This window comes from Dendrobates tinctorius, unplaced genomic scaffold, assembly GCF_039654945.1.
Source record: "Dendrobates tinctorius isolate UK_male_01 unplaced genomic scaffold, ASM3965494v1 ptg000120l, whole genome shotgun sequence".
In the NCBI taxonomy this organism is placed as follows: domain Eukaryota; kingdom Metazoa; phylum Chordata; class Amphibia; order Anura; family Dendrobatidae; genus Dendrobates; species Dendrobates tinctorius.
This window is the reverse complement of record NW_027361788.1, coordinates 17,889,286-17,913,927: the sequence shown is the minus strand read 5'-3', so window position 1 is coordinate 17,913,927 and position 24,642 is coordinate 17,889,286. Positions and strand designations below refer to the sequence as shown.

The following is a 24,642-nucleotide window of genomic DNA, read 5'->3' as shown; positions in this document are numbered from 1 at the left end:
TGTGGAATATGTATATTTGGGTAGAATATTTTTTTTTTTCATATGGAACAAAAACTAACATTCCAAGGTACTCCAACACATTAAGGCTAAGTGCACACGTACTTCTTTGCCCTGCAGATTTTTCCACGCAGAATTGAAGAAATCCGCAGGTCAAATGACCTGCATTTTTCCTGCGGATATCTTCCTCTTTTCTTGCGGTTTTTGTGCGGTTTTCCCCTGCGGATTTCCCCCTGCGGATTTGGAGAATGGAGCGGGTGGAAAACCGCACAAAAGAAGTGACATGCTGCATATTTTGAACCACAAGAACCGCGCGGGAAAATCCGCAGCGTCTGCACAGCGTTTTTTTTTCAATTGACTAACATGCTACTGTACATCACAATGCGGATATGCAACGTTTCTGCGCGGTAAAATCCGCTGGATATCTGCATCGTCTGCACATGGCCTAAAGGGGTAGTTCCCCTTCGGAAAAAGTTTTTTCCTATAAGCCCCATTATTAGTAAAAAAAAAAAAAAAAGTGAAAATGTGCTTTACTCGTTGAGTCAAGCTCCTCTGCTCCTAGTGTCTGCAGAGTTGATGTCCAGTCAACAGCGCTGCAACCAATCAGTGAGCTCACTGACTGGTATTGTCTGCAGTGCTGATGTCATGTCAACAGCGCTGCAGCCAAACACCCCGAGCAGGACTACTGACGCAGCTTATAGGAAAAACTTTTCTGAAAGGGCTCTTTAAGAAAGGGGGTTTGATTTAATATTTATGGCGGTTTTTATGTTTGGCAGCTGTCGCACGCTAAAAGACGCTTTTTACTGCAAAAAATAGTTTTTGCATCACCACATATTGAGAGCTATAATTTTTCCAAATTTTGACCCACCGAGTCATTTGGGGTCTTATTTTTTGCGGGACGAGTTGGCGTTTTTATTGGTACCATTTTCGGGCACGTGACATTTTTTGATCGCTTTTTATTCCGATTTTTGGGACGCAGAATGAACAAAAACCAGCATTTCATTAATTTCTTTTGGGGGGGGTGCGTTTACACCGTTCCGCGTGCGGTAACATTGATAAAGCGGTTTCATTCTTCGGGTCAGTACGGTTACAGCGATACCTCATTTATATCATTTTTTTATGTTTTGGTGCTTTTATACAATAAAAACAATTTCATATAAAAAATTATTTTTCCATCGCTTTATTCTGCGAGTTATAACTTATTTTTTGCTGATGATGCTGTGTGGTGGCTTGTTTTTGCGGGTCAATGACGTTTTCAGCGGTACCATGTTTATTTAAATCTGTCTTTTTGATCGCGTGTTATTGCACTTTTTGATCGGCGGTATGATAATAAAGCATTGTTTTTTGCCTTTTTGTTGAAGGGGTTCACTAAAAGGGTTAACTAGTGGGACAGTTTTATAGGGCGGGTCGTTACGGACGAGGAAATACTATGTGTACTTTTGTTATTTTTTTTGTAAAAAAAAAACAAATTAGAAAATATATATATATTTTTTTAATTTATTTAGGAATCTTTTAAAAATTATTTTTAAACTTTTTTTTTTTTTTAACTTTCTAGTAATGTCCCCCCCCCCCCGGGACAAAGTGATATAGTGTCAGATCAGCAATCTGACAGGCACTGCAGGAGGCTGTCTCAGCGCCTGCTCTCAGCAGGCACTGAGAAAGCCACCTCCCTGCAGGACCCCGAAGGCCCCCGCGGCCATCTTGCATCCAGGGGCCTGCAGGAAGGAGGCCCTCGGAACAATGCGAGCACATCGCGTTGTTCTGAGGGGCTCGGAAGCACGCAGGGAACCCCCTCCCTGCGCGATTCTTCCCTATGCCCCCGGTACACTGTGATCATGTTTGATCGCAGTGTGCCAGGGGTTAATGTGCCGGGAGTGGTCCGTGACCGCTCCTGGCACATAGTGCCGAGTGTCAGCTGTGAGTCAGCTGACACCGGGCCGCGATCAGCTGCGCTCCCCCGTGAGCGCAGCTGATCGCTACGACGTACTATCCCGTCCATGGGCATACGGGCCCCAGGGCACATAGACGGGATAGTACATCAGAAGTCAGAAAGGAGTTAAAGGGTAAGACACATGAAAATAAGAGACTTTGTAATATATCTTATCAGAGAAATCTGCTTCTCTCCTCTCCAGGACTGATCCCTCATTCTCAATTCATGGGTATAATCTGTATGCAGTAAAGGCAGATCTCCCCTTTACCAACATAGAATTTTATGAGCACCAACTGTCGTCTCCTATGGATAAGTGTAACTGTCATTTCAGGAGCACTTGCAGAAGAATGTCTGTTGACCTCCATAGAATATTATGAGCACCAACTGTCATCTCAGTACTGGGAAAATCTGTCTTCACTGCATACAGATTTTACCTCTGAATTAAGAATGAAGAATCAGTCCAGGAGGAGAAAATAACAGATTTCTCTGATCCGATATATTAAAGTTTATTATGTCATGTGTACTATTGATTTACAAAATAAAAATGAAAACTAAAAGTTTAAAATGTCAGTTTTAAGCAAAGGATTTGTTCAAGAGGAAGAACATATACTGCCGAGCAGAAATTGTAGACGTATGCAAGCGCATCACACTCTGACTGCGACTGTCCACATACACTTTATTTACAAAATTATTTATATATTATTTTTTTTTGTTTCAATAATCTTTCAATGTTACAGACCAGAAAACCTTACTGTTCAGAAGTTTTGAAATGCACCACTATGCATTTCATTACGCCTCTCAGTGAGAACGGAGAAAAATAAAAGCAAGTGTATATCTTTCATACCTTTGTGAACCAAGAAAAATGTGGTCAATTACTAAAAAAAAACCCCCCCCAAAAAAAACAACACAATTTCACTTTGTTTCATCATGTTTATGTCACTATGGTTTTTTTTTTTTTTTTAAACACCTTGTCCATTTCAGTCTATGGATGCGCTGCCATATAGATCTGAATACAGATTTTTTTTGTAATGGAGCTGTATACGACCAGCCGACTGCACTAGATACAGGTGGTTCTCACTAAATTAGAATAATGCACTCAATACTTGGTCAGGGCTCCTTTTGCATCAACTACTGAATCAATGCGGCGTGGCATGGAGGCGATCAGCCTGTGGCACTGCTGAGCTGTTATGGAAGCCCAGGTTGCTTTGATAGTAGCCTTCAGCTTGTCTGCATTGTTGGGTCTGATGTCTCTCATCTTCCTCTTGACAATACTCCATAGATTCTCTATGGGGTTAAGGTCAGACGAATTTGCTGGCCAATCAAGCACAGTGATACTGTTGTTTGTAAACCAGGTATTGCTACTTTTGGCAGTGTGGACAGGTGCCAAGTCCTGCTGGAGAATGACATTTTCATCTCCACAAAGCTTGTCGGCAGAGGGAAGCATGAAGTGCTCTATAATTTCCTGGTAGACGGCTGCGCTGACTTTCGTCTTGATAAAAACACAGTGGACCTACACCAGCAGATGACATGGCTCCCCAAACCACCACTGATTGTGGAAACTTCACACTAGACCTCAAGCAGCTTGGATTGTGGCCTCTCCACTCTTCCTCCAGACTCTGGGACCTTGATTTCCAAATGAAATGCAAAATTTACTTTCATCTGAAAACACCTTGGACCACTGAGCAGCAATCCAGTTATTTTTCTCCTTGGCCCAGTTAAGACGCTTCTGACGTTTTAGTCATGGGTGGCTTGACACAAGGAATGCGACACTTGTAGCTCATGTCCTGGATACAGTACAGACCAAAAATTTGGACACACCATCTCATTCAAAGAGTTTTCTTTATTTTCATGACTGAAAATTGTAGATTCACTCTGAAGGCATCAAAACTATGATTTAACACATGTGGAATTATATAATTAACAAAAGTGTGAAACAACTGAAAATATGTCTTATATTCTAGGTTCTTCAAAGTAGCCACCTTTTGCTTTGATTACTGCTTTGCACACTCTTGGCATTCTCTTGATGAGCTTCAAGAGGCAGTCACCGGAAATGGTCTTCCAACAGTCTTGAAGGAGTTCCCAGAGATGCTTAGCACTTGTTGGCCATTTGCCTTCACTCTGTGGTCCAACTCACCCCAAACCATTTCGATTGGGTTCAGGTCTGGTGACTATGGAGGCCAGGTCATCTGGCGTAGCACCCCATCACTCTCCTTCTTGGTCAAATAGCCCTTACACAGCCTGGAGGTGTGTTTGGGGTCATTGTCCTGTTGAAAAATAAATGGTCCAACTAAACGCAAACCGGATGGAATAGCATGCCGCTGCAAGATGCTGTGGTAGCCATGCTGGTTCAGTATGCTTTCAATTTTGAATAAATCCCCAACAGTGTCACCAGCAAAGCATCCCCACACCATCACACCTCCTCCATGCTTCACGGTGGGAACCAGGCACGTAGAGTCCATCCCTTCAACTTTTCTGCTTCGCACAAAGACACGGTGGTTGGAACCAAAGATCTCAAATGTGGACTCATCAGACCAAAGCACAGATTTCCACTGGTCTAATGTCCATTCCTTGAGTTCTTTAACCCAAACAAGTCTCTTCTGCTTGTTGGCTGTCCTTAGCAGTGGTTTCCTAGCAGCTATTTTACCATGAAGGCCTGCTGCACAAAGTCTTAACAGTTGTTGTAGAGATGTGTCTGCTCCTAGAACTCTGTGTGGCATTGACCTGGTCTCTAATCTGAGCTGCTGTTAACCTGCGATTTCTGAGGCTGGTGACTCGGATGAACTTATCCTCCGCAGCAGGGGTGACTCTTGGTCTTCCTTTCCTGGGGGCGGTCCTCATGTGAGCCAGTTTCTTAGTAGCGCTTGATAGTTTTTGCCACTGTACTTGGGGACACTTTCAAAGTTTTCCAAATTTTTCGGACTGACTGACCTTCATTTCTTAAAGTAATGATGGCCACTTGTTTTTCTTTACTTAGAATTTGTGTTATGGCAAGAAAAAAGCAGCTAACAGTATTCAGTAGGACTATCAGCTGTGTATCCACCAGACTTCTGCACAACACAACTGATGGTCCCAACCCCATTTAGAAGGCAAGAAATCGCACTTATTAAACCTGACAGGGCACACCTGGGAAGTGAAAACCATTTCCGGTGACTACCTCTTGAAGCTCATCAAGAGAATGCCAAAGAGTGTGCAAAGCAGTAATCAAAGCAAAAGGTGGCTACTTTGAAGAACCTAGAATATAAGACATACAGTATTTTCAGTTGTTTCACACTTTTTTGTTAATTATATAATTCCACATGTGTTAATTCATAGTTTTGATGCCTTCAGAGTGAATCTACAATTTTCATAGTCATGAAAATAAAGAAAACTCTTTGAATGAGACGGTGTGTCCAAACGTTTGGTCTGTACTGTACGTCTGTGTGTGGTGACTCTTGAAGCAATGACTCCAGCAGCAGTCCACTCATTGTGAATCTCCCTAAATTTTTGAATGGCCTTTTTCTTAACAATCCATTCAAGGCTGCTGTTATCCCGGTTGCTTGTGCACCTTTTTCTACCACACTTTTTCCTTCAACTCAACTTTCCATTAATATGCTTGCATACAGCACTCTGAGCAGCCAGCTTCTTTAGCAATGACCTTTTGTGGCTCACCCTCCTTGTGAAGTGTGTCTGTGACTGCTGAACATCTGTCAAGTCAGCAGTCTTCCCCATGATTGTGGAGCCTACTGAAACAGACTAAGGGACCTTTTTAAATGCTTAAGAAGCCTTTGTGGCTGTTTTATGTTAATTATTCTAATTTACTGAGATAATGACTTTTGGATCCTCATTGGATGTAAGCCAAAATCAACATTAACAGAAATAAACACGTGAAATAGAGTCATTACAAACAGAGTGATCTATGTATGAGATTCACTTTTAGTACTGAAGAACTGAAAAAAAATTAACTTTTTCCTGATATTCTGAGAAGTACTTGTAAGTGTGAACTGAGCCTAAACCTGGATAGGGAGGATGGAATGTGAGAAATGTGCTTCGTGGATATGGAGGATCAGGACGGCTTTGCACAGACTTCACCGTGCAGAAAAGAAGCCGCGTCCACCCTCATCTTCACTGTATGGCAGACACCGCCTGATACATTCCATATTCTCACTTTGCTGCAATCCTTCTGCCATCTTTACTGTAAAAGTGATAGCTCTCATCACATCAGGGAAAGCCAGTAGGAAACAGAATTGCATATCTAGCAACACCCTGATATATTCTTATCATCTGGTCATGATAATTATTATGTAAAATGGTCATTCAGGGATGTCGGAAGGCTGAGTGATGAGTCTTGGAGGAAATGCCATGTTCTTTGATTTGAGGTTCATGGCCTCACTTTGCAAAAGCCCCATTTCGCAACTGCGACACTTCCACATGTTATCCTCCACGTCTGGGTCAGAAACACAGTGTAAACTAGGAAGAGATGTGTGGTGTGCACGTCACATAATATAATCTAGAAACACTGGAATCTCCCTATAGAAATTCTGTACGGGGCCATTAATCACATACAGAAGTGATTCACACTAAGGAAACCCCCCTATATACACATACACGTAAAAAACAGGTTCCTCACGTATACAAATAAATAGGTCCAAACTTCAGTATTGGTATAGCATGGATTTCTTAATACAAAGATCCAACCCCCCCAGCGAAGTTTGAGTGTGTATATATATATATATATATATATATATATATATATACACAGTGGGGCAAAAAAGTATTTAGTCAGTCAGCAATAGTGCAAGTTCCACCACTTAAAAAGATGAGAGGCGTCTGTAAATTTACATCATAGGTAGACCTCAACTATGGGAGACAAACTGAGAACAAAAAATCCAGAAAATCACATTGTCTGTTTTTTTTTCATTTTATTTGCATATTATGGTGGAAAATAAGTATTTGGTCAGAAACAAAATTTCATCTCAATACTTTGTGATATATCCTTTGTTGGCAATGACAGAGGTCAAACGTTTTCTGTAAGTCTTCACAAGGTTGCCACACACTGTTGTTGGTATGTTGGCCCATTCCTCCATGCAGTTCTCCTCTAGAGCAGTGATGTTTTTGGCTTTTCGCTTGGCAACACGGACTTTCAACTCCCTCCAAAGGTTTTCTATAGGGTTGAGATCTGGAGACTGGCTAGGCCACTCCAGGACCTTGAAATGCTTCTTACGAAGCCACTCCTTCGTTGCCCTGGCGGTGTGCTTTGGATCATTGTCATGTTGAAAGACCCAGCCACGTTTCATATTCAATGCCCTTGCTGATGGAAGGAGGTTTGCACTCAAAATCTCACGATACATGGCCCCATTTATTCTTTCATGTACCCGGATCAGTCGTCCTGGCCCCTTTGCAGAGAAACAGCCCCAAAGCATGATGTTTCCACCACCATGCTTTACAGTAGGTATGGTGTTTGATGGATGCAACTCAGTATTCTTTTTCCTCCAAACACGACAAGTTGTGTTTCTACCAAACAGTTCCAGTTTGGTTTCATCAGACCATAGGACATTCTCCCAAAACTCCTTTGGATCATCCAAATGCTCTCTAGCAAACTTCAGACGGGCCCAGACATGTACAGGCTTAAGCAGTGGGACACGTCTGGCACTGCAGGATCTGAGTCCATGGTGGCGTAGTGTGTTACTTATGGTAGGCCTTGTTACATTGGTCCCAGCTCTCTGCAGTTCATTCACTAGGTCCCCCCGCGTGGTTCTGGGATTTTTGCTCACCGTTCTTGTGATCATTCTGACCCCACGGGGTGGGATTTTGCGTGGAGCACCAGATCGAGGGAGATTATCAGTGGTCTTGTATGTCTTCCATTTTCTAATTATTGCTCCCACAGTTGATTTCTTCGCTCCAAGCTGGTTGGCTATTGCAGATTCAGTCTTCCCAGCCTGGTGCAGGGCTACAATTTTGTTTCTGGTGTCCTTTGACAGCTCTTTGGTCTTCACCATAGTGGAGTTTGGTGTCAGACTGTTTGAGGGTGTGCACAGGTGTCTTTTTATACTGATAACAAGTTTAAACAGGTGCCATTACTACAGGTAATGAGTGGAGGAAAGAGGAGACTCTTAAAGAAGAAGTTACAGGTCTGTGAGAGCCAGAAATCTTGATTGCTTGTTTCTGACCAAATACTTATTTTCCACCATAATATGCAAATAAAATGAAAAAAAAACAGACAATGTGATTTTCTGGATTTTTTTTTCTCAGTTTGTCTCCCATAGTTGAGGTCTACCTATGATGTAAATTACAGACGCCTCTCATCTTTTTAAGTGGTGGAACTTGCACTATTGCTGACTGACTAAATACTTTTTTGCCCCACTGTATGTATGTGTGTATATATATATATATATATATATATATATATATATATATATATATATATACACACACACACTCACTGGCCACTTTATTAGGTACACCTGTCCAACTGTGTGTTAAGACTTAATTTCTAATCAGCCAATCACATGGCGGCAACTCAGTGCATTTAGGCATGTAGACATGGTCAAGACAATCTCCTGCAGTTCAAACCGAGCATCAGTATGGGGAAGAAAGGTGATTTGAGTGCCTTTGAACGTGGCATGATTGTTGGTGCCAGAAGGGCTGGTCTGAGTATTTCAGAAACTGCTGATCTACTGGGATTTTCACGCACAACCATCTCTAGGGTTTACAGAGAATGGTCCGAAAAAGAAAAAAAATCCAGTGAGCGGCAGTTCTGTGGCCGGAAATGCCTTGTTGATGCCAGAGGTCAGAGGAGAATGGGCAGACTGGTTCGAGCTGATAGAAAGGCAACAGTGACTCAAATTGCCACCCGTTACAACCAAGGTAGGCAGAAGAGCATCTCTGAACGTACAGTGCGTCGAACTTTGAGGCAGATGGGCTACAGCAGCAGAAGACCACACTGGGTACCACTCCTCTCAGCTAAGAACAGGAAACTGAGGCTACAATTTGCACAAGCTCATCGAAATTGGACAGTAGAAGATTGGAAAAACGTTGCCTGGTCTGATGAGTCTCGATTTCTGCTGCGACATTCGGATGGTAGGGTCAGAATTTGGCGTAAACAACATGAAAGCATGGATCCATCCAGCCTTGTATCAACGGTTCAGGCTGGTGGTGGTGGTGTCATGGTGTGGGGAATTTTTTCTTGGCACTCTTTGGGCCCCTTGGTACCAATTGAGCATCGTTGCAACGCCACAGCCTACCTGAGTATTGTTGCTGACCATGTCCATCCCTTTATGACCACAATGTACCCAACATCTGATGGCTACTTTCAGCAGGATAATGCGCCATGTCATAAAGCTCGAATCATCTCAGATTGGTTTCTTGACCATGACAATGAGTTCACTGTACTCAAATGGCCTCCTCAGTCACCAGATCTCAATCCAATAGAGCATCTTTGGGATGTGGTGGAACGGGAGATTCGCATCAGGGATGTGCAGCCGACAAATCTGCGCCAACTGTGTGATGCCATCATGTCAATATGGTCCAAAATCTCTGAGGAATGCTTCCAGCACCTTGTTGAATCTCTGCCACGAAGAATTGAGGCAGTTCTGAAGGCAAAAGGGGGTCCAACCCGTCACTAGCATGGTGTACCTAATAAAGTGGCCAGTGAGTGTGTATATATATATATATATATATATATATATATAATGCTGGATCCCAGCAGCTACCACTAGAGGGAGCTTTGGAGCAGCCTGCATACAGTTTTATCGTGAGTCAATATTTACATAGCCTACAAGGAGTTCCCTCTAGTGGTGGCAGACAGAATTTTAGCAGGAGTTTGGAGCTCTGTACCAGTGACATTGACCTCCGACTTCATTATCAAGTTCACTACAAAAAAAAAAAAAGTGATATTTTAATAAAATAACATTTTATTGAAACGTTAAATAGAATATGCAACTGCACAAGTAAAAATACCCTAATGTAACAATATCATCCAAAGTACTGATTTTTTTCTACCAGATACTGAAAAATTTGGTGTTTAGGGGATGAGCACAATATTTGCAAAGTCGTAGCACCAATTTTTCCAACACATACTAAATGCACAGGGTGCTTAAAGGCCTTGCTCCGCTGCCCAGGAGGAGGAGGCTGTGAATCATTATGGGTATGTAATTGCGGTTATTACCGTATAAAACTTTAGGTTATGCAATTACCTGCTACATATTTCAAGGGACTGAAGATTTTAGGACTATTTGCATCTCAACGCTTACATTTTAGGAAATTTATCTTTGTGGGAAGGAAATGGTCCATGAATTAGCCCCTTACTGCCTCGGACACTTCTCATTATGGCATATTACAGAGGTGGTCTCTGATGGACTGCAGCCCATGACTCTAAAGGTGATCATCGCTCTAATCGTCACCACGTGACACTGCACAATGTGTTAGATCCCTTTACTACTGCCCTATACCATTATACAATCGCCAAACCATGCCTAAATAATACCGCCATACATGGGACGAATAAGTGCACACCCATCTCAAGTAATACACCAATATTCAGCTGTGAAATAACAGGGTTATACCATGGCCAGATGATACAATCATACAGTGCCCAAATAATACTGCCACAAAGTGCTTACAAAACTAATGCCATACAGTACTTTATAGTACATGGGCACAGCAAGGAGCATGAGTAAAAGAAGGACAGAGTCCCGACGCATGCGCACTGCATACTTTGCTCTGTCCGCGGCAGGGTAGAGAGAAGTGCAGGAGCGATGGCGCCACTGTGGTGAAGTAGGCTGTGTCATCCAAGCGACACAGGGAAGGAAGACGGCAAACGCAAGTACAGAGGTGGTGCCGGATCAAGACGCCCATCGGATCTGACCGCCCCACAGGTGAGTATTATAATAGTTCTTATTCTTGTCTTGTAGGCCGAATTGGGGGCTTATATACATCATATTAGAATACTGTATACAAGGACATACAGGTATTGGCCGTATCTCATGGTAAAAACCTGGCAACAGGTTCCCTTTAAACACAATATCATAGTTTAATACTACAGCATAGTTTGGCGTTTTCCTTACCAGTTTTGCATAGTTTTTTTTTTTCCCGCTTATATATCTGTTTTGTTTATTACCGTATATACTCGAATATAAGCCGAGATTTTCAGCCCAAAAAAATTGGGCTGAAAGTCCCCCTCTCGTCTTATATTCGAGTCATATACAAAGGGGGTCAGAGGGGGAGGGGGGGCGGGGGTGTCAGGTCATACTTACCCGTCCTGACGCTGTGTCTTGAGCCCCCAGCTTCTCCCCGTGCTCTCTCTTCCTGCCTTCAGCGGTCACATGGTGCCGCTCATTAAAACTCATGAATATGCGCATATTCATGAGTTTTAATGAGCGGTACCACAGGACCGCTGAAGGCAGGAAGAGAGAGCGCGGAGAAGCTGGGGGCTCAAGACACAGCGTCAGGTCGGGTAAGTATAGCGATACTCACCTGTCCTGCGTCCATGGCTGCTTGCTGCTGTCTGTCATCGGTCAGTGACTTCAGACAGCAGAGGGCGCGGTGACGTGGTTAGTGCGCGCTGTACCCCCTGCAGTCTGAATGTCACTGACTGATGACGTGGCAGATAGCGGTGAGCAGCCATGGACGCAGGACATGTGAGTATCTCAGGTGCCAGCAGTGACACCGGCACCTGACACCCAGCGACGGAGAGGTGAGTATGTCATTTTTTTTAATTTTACATGCAGCAGCATGGGGTCAGCATATGGGGGAACAATCTATGGAGCTTCTTCTGGGGTCAGCATATGGGGGAACAATCTATGGAGCTTCTTATGGGGACACCATATGGGGGAATAATCTATGGAGCATTTCCCACCCTAGGCTTATATTCGAGTCAATAAGTTCTCCCAGTTTTTTGTGGCAAAATTAGGGGGGTCGGCTTATACTCGGGTCGGCTTATACTCGAGTATATACGGTAGTATTTGCTCCATGGTCAATGCTACCAGGTGTACGTCTTGTGAGATGTATGCATGTCTAACATATCCATTTGAGGGTGAATATATACGCGCTCCATGTCCGCAAGTTACATGTTTGGAAGCACAAATAATGGACCTAATGTGCAGCTTGCAACACTAAGGAGCACTGCAAACCTGGATAGGAGTTTAGAGCTCACTGGCCCCAGCCAGCGCATGCTCAATGATATGGAGGAGGGTGGCGGTGGGGAAGACCAGGACCCAGAAGTATGAAGCTGGGTAAGTTACAAGAAGGGGTAGGGAGAAAAATGCCAGCTTAGTACTGATCTGGCACATCCTAGTAAATAAATATGCCTGTGTTGCGGATATCACGGCGGCAGGCACGGGGACTACGATCACGGCGGCAGGCCTGGGGACTACGACTGCTGTAGCACAAAAAGAGATGGGAGTGCAGCAAAGGCCAGACGTTGGTGGTACGGGACTCTATAATTAGGCGGACAGACTGTGAATGCCGAACAGTGTGTTGTCTGCTGGATGCTCGGGTTCGGCATATTGTGGATCGGAAAGACAGATTGCTGGGAAAAATCCAGCAGTCATGGTACACATCAGCACCAATGACAAAGTTAGAGGGAGATGGAAGGTCCTTAAAAATTATTACTGGGAACTAGGAGAGAAGCTGAAGGCCAAGACCTCCAAGGTGGCGTTTTCCGGAATTCTGCCAATGCCATGAGTGTCACTAGATATGCTAAGGGAGATAAATAAGTGGTTTAGAAATTGGTGCAGGAAGGAAGGGTTTGGGTTCATGGAGAACTGGGCTGACTTCTTTGTCAGGTACAGGCGCTACGGTAGTGATGTGTGGCACTCCAATGGGGAGGGTGCAGCTGTGCTTGGTGAGAAATGGTCAGACAGATGAAGGAGCTTTTAAACTAGTATCTTTTAGATGTGCTAATAAGGGGATAGACAGAGAAGACAGAGACAGTAAAGGGCCAGTCACACTAAGAGATATCGCTAGCAATATCGCTATAACTAGTGACGTTATAGCGATATTGCTAGCGACATCGCTGTGTCTGATACTTACCTACGACCGGCTCCCCCTCTGGTTATCGCTGATCGCGCGAGAACGTCCTGGACTGTTTCTCGTCGTCAGCTTCCTGTGGCGCTTCCTGCTGTGAGGACAAGCGACGCGTGGAGCCGGGCGGGAGGACGCAGGATCGCCTGGTGTGACAGGTAAGTAGCGACCCCCGTCCCCAGCGATGTCGCTGGTGAGATCTGCCTGTGTGGCAGCTCACTAGCGACCACTTAGCGATGTACCAGCGATCCTGACCGCGTCATATCGCTGGTCGGGATCGCTGGTACATCGCTAAGTGTGACAGTACCTTAAGGGTCAATGAGGATTTAGGAGGGGCTGGGATATGCAAGGAAAGCAGGAGTAACAAATGTGCCAATAGTATTAAACGTCTGCTGGAAAATGCAGGAATCCTCAAACAAAATGAATTAATTGGAGACTTATCTCGGTCACAGATGTGGTGGGCATTACGGAAACCTGGCTGGATGACAAAACGTAGAGGCTTAAGGGGGTTTTACACTAAGCGATATCGCTAGCAATATCGCTAAAACGTCACTGGTTTTGTGACGTTATAGCGATATTGCTAGCGATATCGCTATGTGTGATACTTACCTCCGACCGGCTCCCCCGCTGTCCATCGCTGATCGCGCGAGAATGTCCGGCTCCATTTCTCGTCGGGCGCTTCCTGCTGAGACTTCCTGCTGTGACGACGAGCGACGCTGGACGCGGGCGGGAGGACGCAGGATCGCTGTGTGTGAATGGTAAGTATCGTGCGCTGCGTCGCTGCTGCATCGCTGTGAGATCTTTCTGTATGAAAGCTCACTAGCGATCATTTAGCGATGCACCAGCGATCCTGACCGGGTCGGATCGCTGGTTGGATCGCTGGTGCATCGCTAAATGTAAAAGGGCCTTTACACTACAATTAGAAAGGACAGGAAAGACAAAAGTTGGAGGGGTGTGTATTTTTATTAAAATCAAACTTAAGATCTTTGCTCAATTTTGACGACATTGGGGGGAGTTGCGACAATGTAGAGTCAGTATGGGTAAATGTACATGGGGATGGCAATCAAGGAAAACAGCTAATTGAAGTTTTTGTTACAAGCCTCCCAATATAGCTGATGAGGTAGAGGAGAAAATGCGGCATCAAATTAAAAAGGCAGCAAATAAAAGGGTCCTTATGGTGGATTTTAACTAGCAAGACATTCAATGGGGCACAGAATCTTCTGGTTGTGCTAAAAGCTGCAAGTTCTTATCCACAGTTCAGGACAATTACCTCTCTCAGCTGGTAGATGAACTGACCAGGGGAGGTAATCTGCTGGATCTGGTCCTATCAAATAAACCAGATACAATTTCAGATCTACAAGTCAGGGAGCATTTGGAATGCAGTGACCATAATATGGTAAGTTTCAATGTAATTTTCAATCAAACATTCTAAAGAGGAAATGCGAAAATCCGGATCATTAGGAAAGCTGGGGATACCAAACATAAATGGGGAATGTTTAATAATATACTGCTAGAATCCTGCAGAAAACTTATACCTTCTGATAATAAAACAAAGGAATAAAGAGAGACCATTATGGATAAATAAGACTAAATAAATTTTCAAACTGCGAAGTTATCTACAAAGAAACAAATTACCAGCGACATTAAAATAAATCCCCAAAAATGTTATAAATGCAAAAAAAAAAAAAAAAAAGGTATTGGACCCATAAAAGACAATAACAGGATAATTCTAGAGGACTAAAAAAAAAAGGCTGAGATATTAAACAGGCAAGTCTCATCCAGGTTCACCAATGAATTGTCTGCTACAGGGATCATTCAACAAGGCAAAAATCAAAGTTTACCACCTGATCTAACTAGATAAAGGCCTCTTTCACACTTCAGTTATTTGCATCAGTTAAGATCCGCCAAAAAGGCAGACAAGCGGATCCGTTCTCAACTGATGTGAACGGATGGCACAGGATCCGTTTTTAGACGGATCCTGAAAATGAGGAAATTTAAAGGAACTGCTGGCAGAGAGCGCGAGAAAGAGCGCGAGAAAGAGAGCGTGAGAAAGAGAAAGAAAGAGAATTTTTTTTGTCCGGCACCCAGACAGATTTTGGGATTAATTCAGTGTCTGGAGGATCCACCAGCCAAAAAAACGTTACAAGCTCCGTTTGGAAATCTTTGAGGATGTTGACGGACACTAACATTGTGGCAGATCCTCACAAAAACGGATGCAACGGACGGCAATCAGTCAGGATCCGCCAATAATGAAAGTCAATGGGGAAAAAAACAGATCCGCAAAGAAAAATGGCGGATCCGTTTTTTTTCAAAATTGGCGGATCTTGACTGATTGTCAAAAACGGAAGTGTGAAAGAGGCCTAACAAAAAAAGAAGTATGTCTGAGGAAACTAAACATTGACAAATCCCCCAGATGGCATTCATCCACTGATACTGAAGGAATTGAGCTCAGTAATTGATAGACTGCTGTATATTATATTCTTAGAATCTCTTGTAACAGGGTCGGTGCCACAGGATTGGAGAATGGCTGATGTGGTACCGATATATAAGAAAGGGAAGAAGGTGGATCCAGGTAACTACCGTCTGGTAAGCCTGACATCAGTAGTGTGCAAAATTTTTGAGGACATTATAAGAGATGACCTGCAGAGATATATTGCAGAGAATAATATAACAACTGATAACTAGCAAGGATTCATAAAAGATAAGTCGTGTCTGATGTTGGGTTTCTATGAAGAGTCAAGTGCAAATCTGGATGTTGGTAATGCGGCTGATGTGATTTTTCTGGACTTTACAAAGGTATTTGCTACTGTACCACATAACAGACTCTTACTGAAGCATGGACTGGGGGAAACTATATGCAGATGGGTAAGGAATTGGCTAAAAAACAGGAAAGAAAGTCAACGTAAATGATACGTTCTCTAAATGGGATATAGTATTAGTCAGCAGTGGTAATGCACCTGGGACGGAGTAATCCTAATGCTACATATACATTAGATGGGAGAATAGGGACTACAGAACAGGAGAAGGACTTGGGGATTCTAGTTATAAGTAAGCTGAGCGGCAGCACTCAATGTCAGGCAGCAGCCGCAAAAGCAAACAAGATTTTAGAGTGTATAAAGAGATAAAATCCCGCGACCCCAACGTGTTGTTATCCCTCTATAAATCATTGGTGAGGCCACATCTAGAATACGGGATTCAGTTTTGGGCTCCACATTTTAAAAAGAATATTCAGAAGTTAGAATCAGTTCAGTGGCAGCAACTAGATTATTACAAGGGATGGAGGCCATGTGAGGAGAAAAAAGATGCCTCAGAGGAGATACATGTATAAATATGTGTATGGTCAGTACAAAGGACTGGCACATGGCTTATTTCTTCCAGAGACCATACTGAGGACCATGCGGCACTCATTACAGGTGGGAGAAAGGAGATTCTGGCAGCTTCATGGGAAAGGGTCCTTTACAGTTAGAGCAGTCAGACTGTGGAATGCCGACCACAAGCGGTAGTAATGGCCGACACTATAACAGCTTTTATACAAGGGCTGGATGATTTCCTAATTACACATAATATTGCGGGTTATAGTTCATTTAGCGACAAAGTGTACAGTTGGTCGAGGAAGGTTGGACTTCATGGACCTAGGTCTTTTTTCAACCTACGCAACACTGTGCAAATATAGCGCTCAAATAAAAATATGTTTATACATTGTGGAAATACTACAGCGCTCATATAATCATGCCATACACTGTGGAAATATAGCGCTCATAATACTTCCATGCACTGTGGAAATAATACAGTGCTCATATAATACCACCATACACTGTGGAAATACGGTGCTCATATAATACCGCCATACACTGTGGAAATATAGCGCTCATAATACTTCCATGCACTGTGGAAATAATACAGTGCTCATATAATACCGCCATACACTGTGGAAATAATACAGTGCTCATATAATACCGCCATACACTGTGGAAATAATACAGTGCTCATATAATACCGCCATACACTGTGGAAATACGGTGCTCATATAATACCGCCATGCACTGTGGAATACAGTGCTCATATAATACCGCCATGCACTGTGGAATACAGTGCTCATATAATACCGCCATGCACTGTGGAATACAGTGCTCATATAATACAGCCATGCACTGTGGAATACAGTGCTCATATAATACCGCCATGCACTGTGGAAATAATATACTGCTCATATAACACCGCCATGCACTGTGGAAATAATATAGTGCTCATATAAAACCGCCATGCACTGTGGAAATAATATAGTGCTCATATAATACCGCCATGCACTGTGGAAATAATACAGTGCTCATATAATACCGCCATGCACTGTGGAAATAATACAGTGCTCATATAATACCGCCATGCACTGTGGAAATAATACAGTGCTCATATAATACCGCCATGCACTGTGGAATACAGTGCTCATATAATACCGCCATGCACTGTGGAAATAATACAGTGCTCATATAATACCGCCATGCACTGTGGAATACAGTGCTCATATAATACCGCCATGCACTGTGGAATACAGTGCTCATATAATACCGCCATGCACTGTGGAAATAATATACTGCTCATATAACACCGCCATGCACTGTGGAAATAATATAGTGCTCATATAATACCGCCATGCACTGTGGAAATAATATAGTGCTCATATAATACCGCCATGCACTGTGGAAATAATACAGTGCTCATATAATACCGCCATGCACTGTGGAAATAATACAGTGCTCATATAATACCGCCATGCACTGTGGAATACAGTGCTCATATAATACCGCCATGCACTGTGGAAATAATACAGTGCTCATATAATACCGCCATGCACTGTGGAATACAGTGCTCATATAATACCGCCATGCACTGTGGAAATACTACCGCAATGCACTGTGGAAATACGGTGCTCATATAATACCGCCATACACTGTGGAAATAATATAGTGCTCATATAATACCGCCATGCACTGTGGAAATAATATAGTGCTCATATAATACCGCCGTGCACTGTGGAAATAATATAGTGCTCATATAATACCGCCGTGCACTGTGGAAATAATATAGTGCTCATATAATACCGCCTTGCACTGTGGAAATAATACAGTGCTCATATAATACCACCATGCACTGTGGAAATAATACAGTGCTCATATAATACCGCCATGCACTGTGGAAATAATACAGTGCTCATATAATACCGCCATGCACTGTGGAAATAATACAGTGCTCATATAATACCGCCATGCACTGTGGAAATAATACAGTGCTCATATAATACCGCCATGCACTGTGGAATACAGTGCTCATATAATACCGCCATGCACTGTGGAAAAACTACCGCCATGCACTGTGGAATACAGTGCTCATATAATACCGCCATGCACTGTGGAAATAATATAGTGCTCATATAATACCGCCATGCACTGTGGAAATAATATAGTGCTCATATAATACCACCGTGCACTGTGGAAATAATACAGTGCTCATATAATACCGCCGTGCACTGTGGAAATAATACAGTGCTCATATAATACCGCCATGCACTGTGGAAATAATACAGTGCTCATATAATACCGCCATGCACTGTGGAATACAGTGCTCATATAATACCGCCATGCACTGTGGAAATACGGTGCTCATATAATACCGCCATACACTGTGGAAATAATATAGTGCTCATATAATACCGCCAAGCACTGTGGAAATAATATAGCGCTCATATAACACCGCCATACACTGTGGAAATAATATAGTGCTCATATAACACCGCCATGCACTGTGGAAATAATATAGTGCTCATATAATACCGCCGTGCGCTGTGGAAATTATATAGTGCTCTTATAATACCGCCGTGCACTGTGGAAATAATATAGTGCTCATATAATACCGCCATACACTGGAAAAAATACGGTGCTAATATACCGCCATGCACTGTGGAAATACGGTGCTCATATAATACCGCCATGCACTGTGGAAATACGGTGCTCATATAATACCGCGCTCATATAATACCGCCATGCACTGTGGAAATACAGTGCTCATATAATACCGCCATACACTGTGGAAATAATACAGTGCTCATATAATACCGCCATGCACTGTGGAAATAATGCAGTGCTCATATAATACCGCCATCCACTGTGGAAATAATGCAGTGCTCATATAATACCGCCATACACTGTGGAAATACGGCGCTCATATAATACCGCCATACACTGTGGAAATACGGTGCTCATATAATACCGCCATACACTGTGGAAATATAGTGCTCATAATACTTCCATGCACTGTGGAAATAATACAGTGCTCATATAATACCGCCATACACTGTGGAAATAATACAGTGCTCATATAATACCGCCATACACTGTGGAAATACGGTGCTCATATAATACCGCCATGCACTGTGGAAATAATACAGTGCTCATATAATACCGCCATGCACTGTGGAAATAATACAGTGCTCATATAATACCGCCATGCACTGTGGAAATAATACAGTGCTCATATAATACCGCCATGCACTGTGGAAATAATACAGTGCTCATATAATACCGCCATGCACTGTGGAAATAATACAGTGCTCATATAATACCGCCATGCACTGTGGAAATAATACAGTGCTCATATAATACCGCCATGCACTGTGGAAATAATACAGTGCTCATATAATACCGCCATGCACTGTGGAAATAATACAGTGCTCATATAATACCGCCATGCACTGTGGAAATAATACAGTGCTCATATAATACCGTCATGCACTGTGGAAATAATACAGTGCTCATATAATACCGTCATGCACTGTGGAAATACTACTGCCATGCACTGTGGAATACAGTGCTCATATAATACCGCCATGCACTGTGGAAATAATATAGTGCTCATATAATACCGCCATGCACTGTGGAAATAATACAGTGCTCATATAATACCGCCGTGCACTGTGGAAATAATACAGTGCTCATATAATACCGCCGTGCACTGTGGAAATAATACAGTGCTCATATAATACCGCCGTGCACTGTGGAAATAATACAGTGCTCATATAATACCGCCGTGCACTGTGGAAATAATACAGTGCTCATATAATACCGCCGTGCACTGTGGAAATAATACAGTGCTCATATAATACCGCCGTGCACTGTGGAAATAATACAGTGCTCATATAATACCGCCGTGCACTGTGGAAATAATACAGTGCTCATATAATACCGCCATGCACTGTGGAAATAATACAGTGCTCATATAATACCGCCATGCACTGTGGAATACAGTGCTCATATAATACCGCCATGCACTGTGGAAATAAGGTGCTCATATAATACCGCCATACACTGTGGAAATAATATAGTGCTCATATAACACCGCCATGCACTGTGGAAATAATATAGTGCTCATATAATACCGCCGTGCGCTGTGGAAATAATATAGTGCTCATATAATACCGCCGTGCACTGTGGAAATAATATAGTGCTCATATAATACCGCCATACACTGTGGAAATAATATAGTGCTCATATAATACCGCCATGCACTGTGGAAATAATATAGTGCTCATATAATACCGCCGTGCACTGTGGAAATAATATAGTGCTCATATAATACCGCCGTGCACTGTGGAAATAATATAGTGCTCATATAATACCGCCATGCACTGTGGAAATAATACAGTGCTCATATAATACCACCATGCACTGTGGAAATAATACAGTGCTCATATAATACCGCCATGCACTGTGGAAATAATACAGTGCTCATATAATACCGCCATGCACTGTGGAAATAATACAGTGCTCATATAATACCGCCATACACTGTGGAAATAATACAGTGCTCATATAATACCGCCATGCACTGTGGAAATAATACAGTGCTCATATAATACCGCCATGCACTGTGGAAATAATACAGTGCTCATATAATACCGCCATGCACTGTGGAAATAATACAGTGCTCATATAATACCGCCATGCACTGTGGAAATAATACAGTGCTCATATAATACCGCCATGCACTGTGGAAATAATACAGTGCTCATATAATACCGCCATGCACTGTGGAAATAATACAGTGCTCATATAATACCGCCATGCACTGTGGAAATAATACAGTGCTCATATAATACCGCCATGCACTGTGGAAATAATACAGTGCTCATATAATACCGCCATGCACTGTGGAAATAATACAGTGCTCATATAATACCGCCATGCACTGTGGAAATAATACAGTGCTCATATAATACCGCCATGCACTGTGGAAATAATACAGTGCTCATATAATACCGCCATGCACTGTGGAAATAATACAGTGCTCATATAATACCGCCATGCACTGTGGAAATAATACAGTGCTCATATAATACCGCCATGCACTGTGGAAATAATACAGTGCTCATATAATACCGCCATGCACTGTGGAAATAATACAGTGCTCATATAATACCGCCATGCACTGTGGAAATAATACAGTGCTCATATAATACCGTCATGCACTGTGGAAATAATACAGTGCTCATATAATACCGTCATGCACTGTGGAAATAATACAGTGCTCATATAATACCGTCATGCACTGTGGAAATACTACTGCCATGCACTGTGGAATACAGTGCTCATATAATACCGCCATGCACTGTGGAAATAATATAGTGCTCATATAATACCGCCATGCACTGTGGAAATAATACAGTGCTCATATAATACCGCCGTGCACTGTGGAAATAATACAGTGCTCATATAATACCGCCGTGCACTGTGGAAATAATACAGTGCTCATATAATACCGCCGTGCACTGTGGAAATAATACAGTGCTCATATAATACCGCCGTGCACTGTGGAAATAATACAGTGCTCATATAATACCGCCGTGCACTGTGGAAATAATACAGTGCTCATATAATACCGCCATGCACTGTGGAAATAATACAGTGCTCATATAATACCGCCATGCACTGTGGAATACAGTGCTCATATAATACCGCCATGCACTGTGGAAATACGGTGCTCATATAATACCGCCATACACTGTGGAAATAATATAGTGCTCATATAACACCGCCATGCACTGTGGAAATAATATAGTGCTCATATAATACCGCCGTGCGCTGTGGAAATAATATAGTGCTCATATAATACCGCCGTGCACTGTGGAAATAATACAGTGCTCATATAATACCGCCATACACTGGAAAAAATACGGTGCTAATATACCGCCATGCACTGTGGAAATACGGTGCTCATATAATACCGCCATACACTGTGGAAATACGGCGCTCATATAATACCGCCATGCACTGTGGAAATAATACAGTGTTCATATAATACCGCCATGCACTGTGGAAATCAATCAGGTCTTATAATACTGCCATGCACTGTGGAAATACAGCTCTCATAATACCGCTGTGGAAATAATACAGCACTCCTATAATACCGCCATACACTAAACAATACAGCCCCTAAATGCTGTTTTACAACGTTTACTTAACCAGTGGGAAATAACACCGCTATACAGTGCACACATGCAGCACTGTAACAGAATAGTACCAGGTCACGCACATTGGATGACAGGGTCCTGAATGGCTGAGACAAGGGTTAAAAAACAAAACACGGTTCCCCCCGGGTGATGCAACATGAATGCACACACATCGCTGCGACAGGTTGTTACAGGTCCGCCGCCGGCGACAGTCGCACTTTACGGTCGTCACTGGACAGACATGACTGGAGAGCGGACTGTGGGGTGCTGGGTCCCGGACGATGCGGCCGCCGTCTGTCTAGTATGTTCACAACTCACCGAACTTTTTCCAGTCGGTGTCATCCAGAGAGTCCATGATCTCGTAGAAGCTGCACATGACCGAGGCCGGGACCTTGTACAAGAAGACCTCGTCTACGTTGTAGCCGGCCATGGCGAGCAGCAGACACACACACACCTAGCGGGGCGGCCCCGGGCACGAGCATGAGGCTGGAGACGGAGCGGCTAATGAATAACTCTCCACACCGCCGAATCACTTCCCTTTCCAAACAACATGATCGCCAACGCGCCTGCGCCGTCACGTGATGTTGGGCTGCAGCGGCCATGATGAAGGTGGCACCCACACGACTGTAGTTACCTACTAGATAGTAAATTACTCACATACAGCTTTTCTTTTAGAGAAACACTAACTATATATATATATATATATATATATGTGTATCTATATATATATGTGTGTATCTATATATATATATATCTATATGTATTAATATTAAATATAGTAAATTATATATTATATATATATTACACATATGCAAATGCAGAAAAGAGAAACTATATTTTATAGATTTGAATTTTTTTTTTTAAAGCTGTGTTTTTAGTGGCATTTTTTCCTTGACGTCACAATTTTCCCTTTTGCTCCCCCTTCCCTTTTTCACGTTGTTTGTGGCTATAGAAATGGAATAATTTTGGGCAGCTGGTAAGAGTTTTTCCATAAACCTCCTCCTATTTTTCCCGTTATATTTACACAGATTTTGGAGCAGATTCGGGTGCAAAATCCAGTTCCACCCCCTGCACAATTCAAATCCTATATGAATAAGCTTCCTATCTATCGTAACGGGAGCACTCGCCTTAACGCCGCTGCTGTCCTTTTTCTACATGGAATAAGAGGCCATTTGTCAATTCTTGGAGAGTTTCGGCTAAAAAAAATGCTCCAAATTTAACTACTTGATGGAGTCAGGGGAAAAAAAAAAATTTAGTGCCTATTTGGGCCTGGATTTTACAGGTAAGTTCACATTAATTTTTTTATGTTGATTATTCTGGCTGAAAAATCCACATTGAGAAGTTTTTTGCTCTTTTTTTTTTAGGTGGCTTTTGTGTGCTTTTTTTTCTGCTTCACTTGAGCATTTCAAGCAGAAACTGACCGGAAACGCTTTAAATCATTTTCTAAAACGTGGAATTTCTGCTTGGTTTCCGCTCCAAAAACTCATCAAAAAGACTCAGTGTGAACATATGCTTATGTGCATACAGAATCTTTAAGACGCCACTGCACCCATTGAGATTTTATTAGGTGAAGCCGCTTTAGGGGAAAAAAAAATGGTTTTGCCATCGTTTTTGCAGCAAAAAAAGCAAACACCAGAAAAAAGCAGTGGCAATCCTGCTATAAAACGCGCATATTTGATGTTTTTTTTTGCCAATACACCTCAATAATCTTCATGCACTGCAGGACAGTAGAGATGAGGGAAAAAAAATTCTATGTGTGAATGAGGTTTTAGAATTCTAATTCATTTGGCTGCTGCTGTCAAATGTTTTCTTCTTTCCCGCCCTATAAAAAAAAAACCTGATGGGGAAAAAAATGCATCAAAAACACTACATGTGAACAAGCCCTTAGAGAAAATATTTAATTAAAAATTGTAATGTTAAAGGGGTAGCGTTGAGCAAAAAGATTTGGGCTGCTTTGGTCCGGCGTAAGTCTGGTACTCCGTGGCAGCCGGTCCGAGGTAGCGTTCACTTCTGCAATCCTGGTTTCATTACTGGGTGATGATATCATGGTGATTAGTGAGCCCATGAGGCACTCATAAGGCACCGGGATGCCAGACTCGGCGCTCGTGTCAATGTAGGCGGCACAAGACTGCTGATCTCAGTGTTCGCCTGCAGCGTTCACATGTGTTGTAGTCGTGACATCACTGGCTGCAGCCAGTCGACAAAATTCAAGCAGGAA

At 42.7% G+C, this 24,642-nt stretch overlaps 1 protein-coding gene across 3 annotated transcripts in view; it reads right to left on the bottom strand.

Moving 5' to 3' along the window:
- Window positions 1-22,967, bottom strand: part of IRAK1 (interleukin 1 receptor associated kinase 1) — a 113,102-nt gene extending 90,135 nt beyond the window's left edge. Inside the window, exon 1 of one of the 3 annotated variants that reach the window (XM_073590799.1) lies at window positions 22,743-22,967. In XM_073590799.1, the coding sequence (XP_073446900.1) occupies window positions 22,743-22,854 (112 nt within the window). In that variant the 5' untranslated portion in view covers window positions 22,855-22,967. Of the gene's footprint in view, window positions 1-22,507; window positions 22,599-22,742 lie in introns of those variants that run through there. The other 2 variants (XM_073590800.1, XM_073590801.1) reach the window with 2 other exon arrangements.
- Window positions 22,968-24,642: the final 1,675 nt, after the last annotated feature.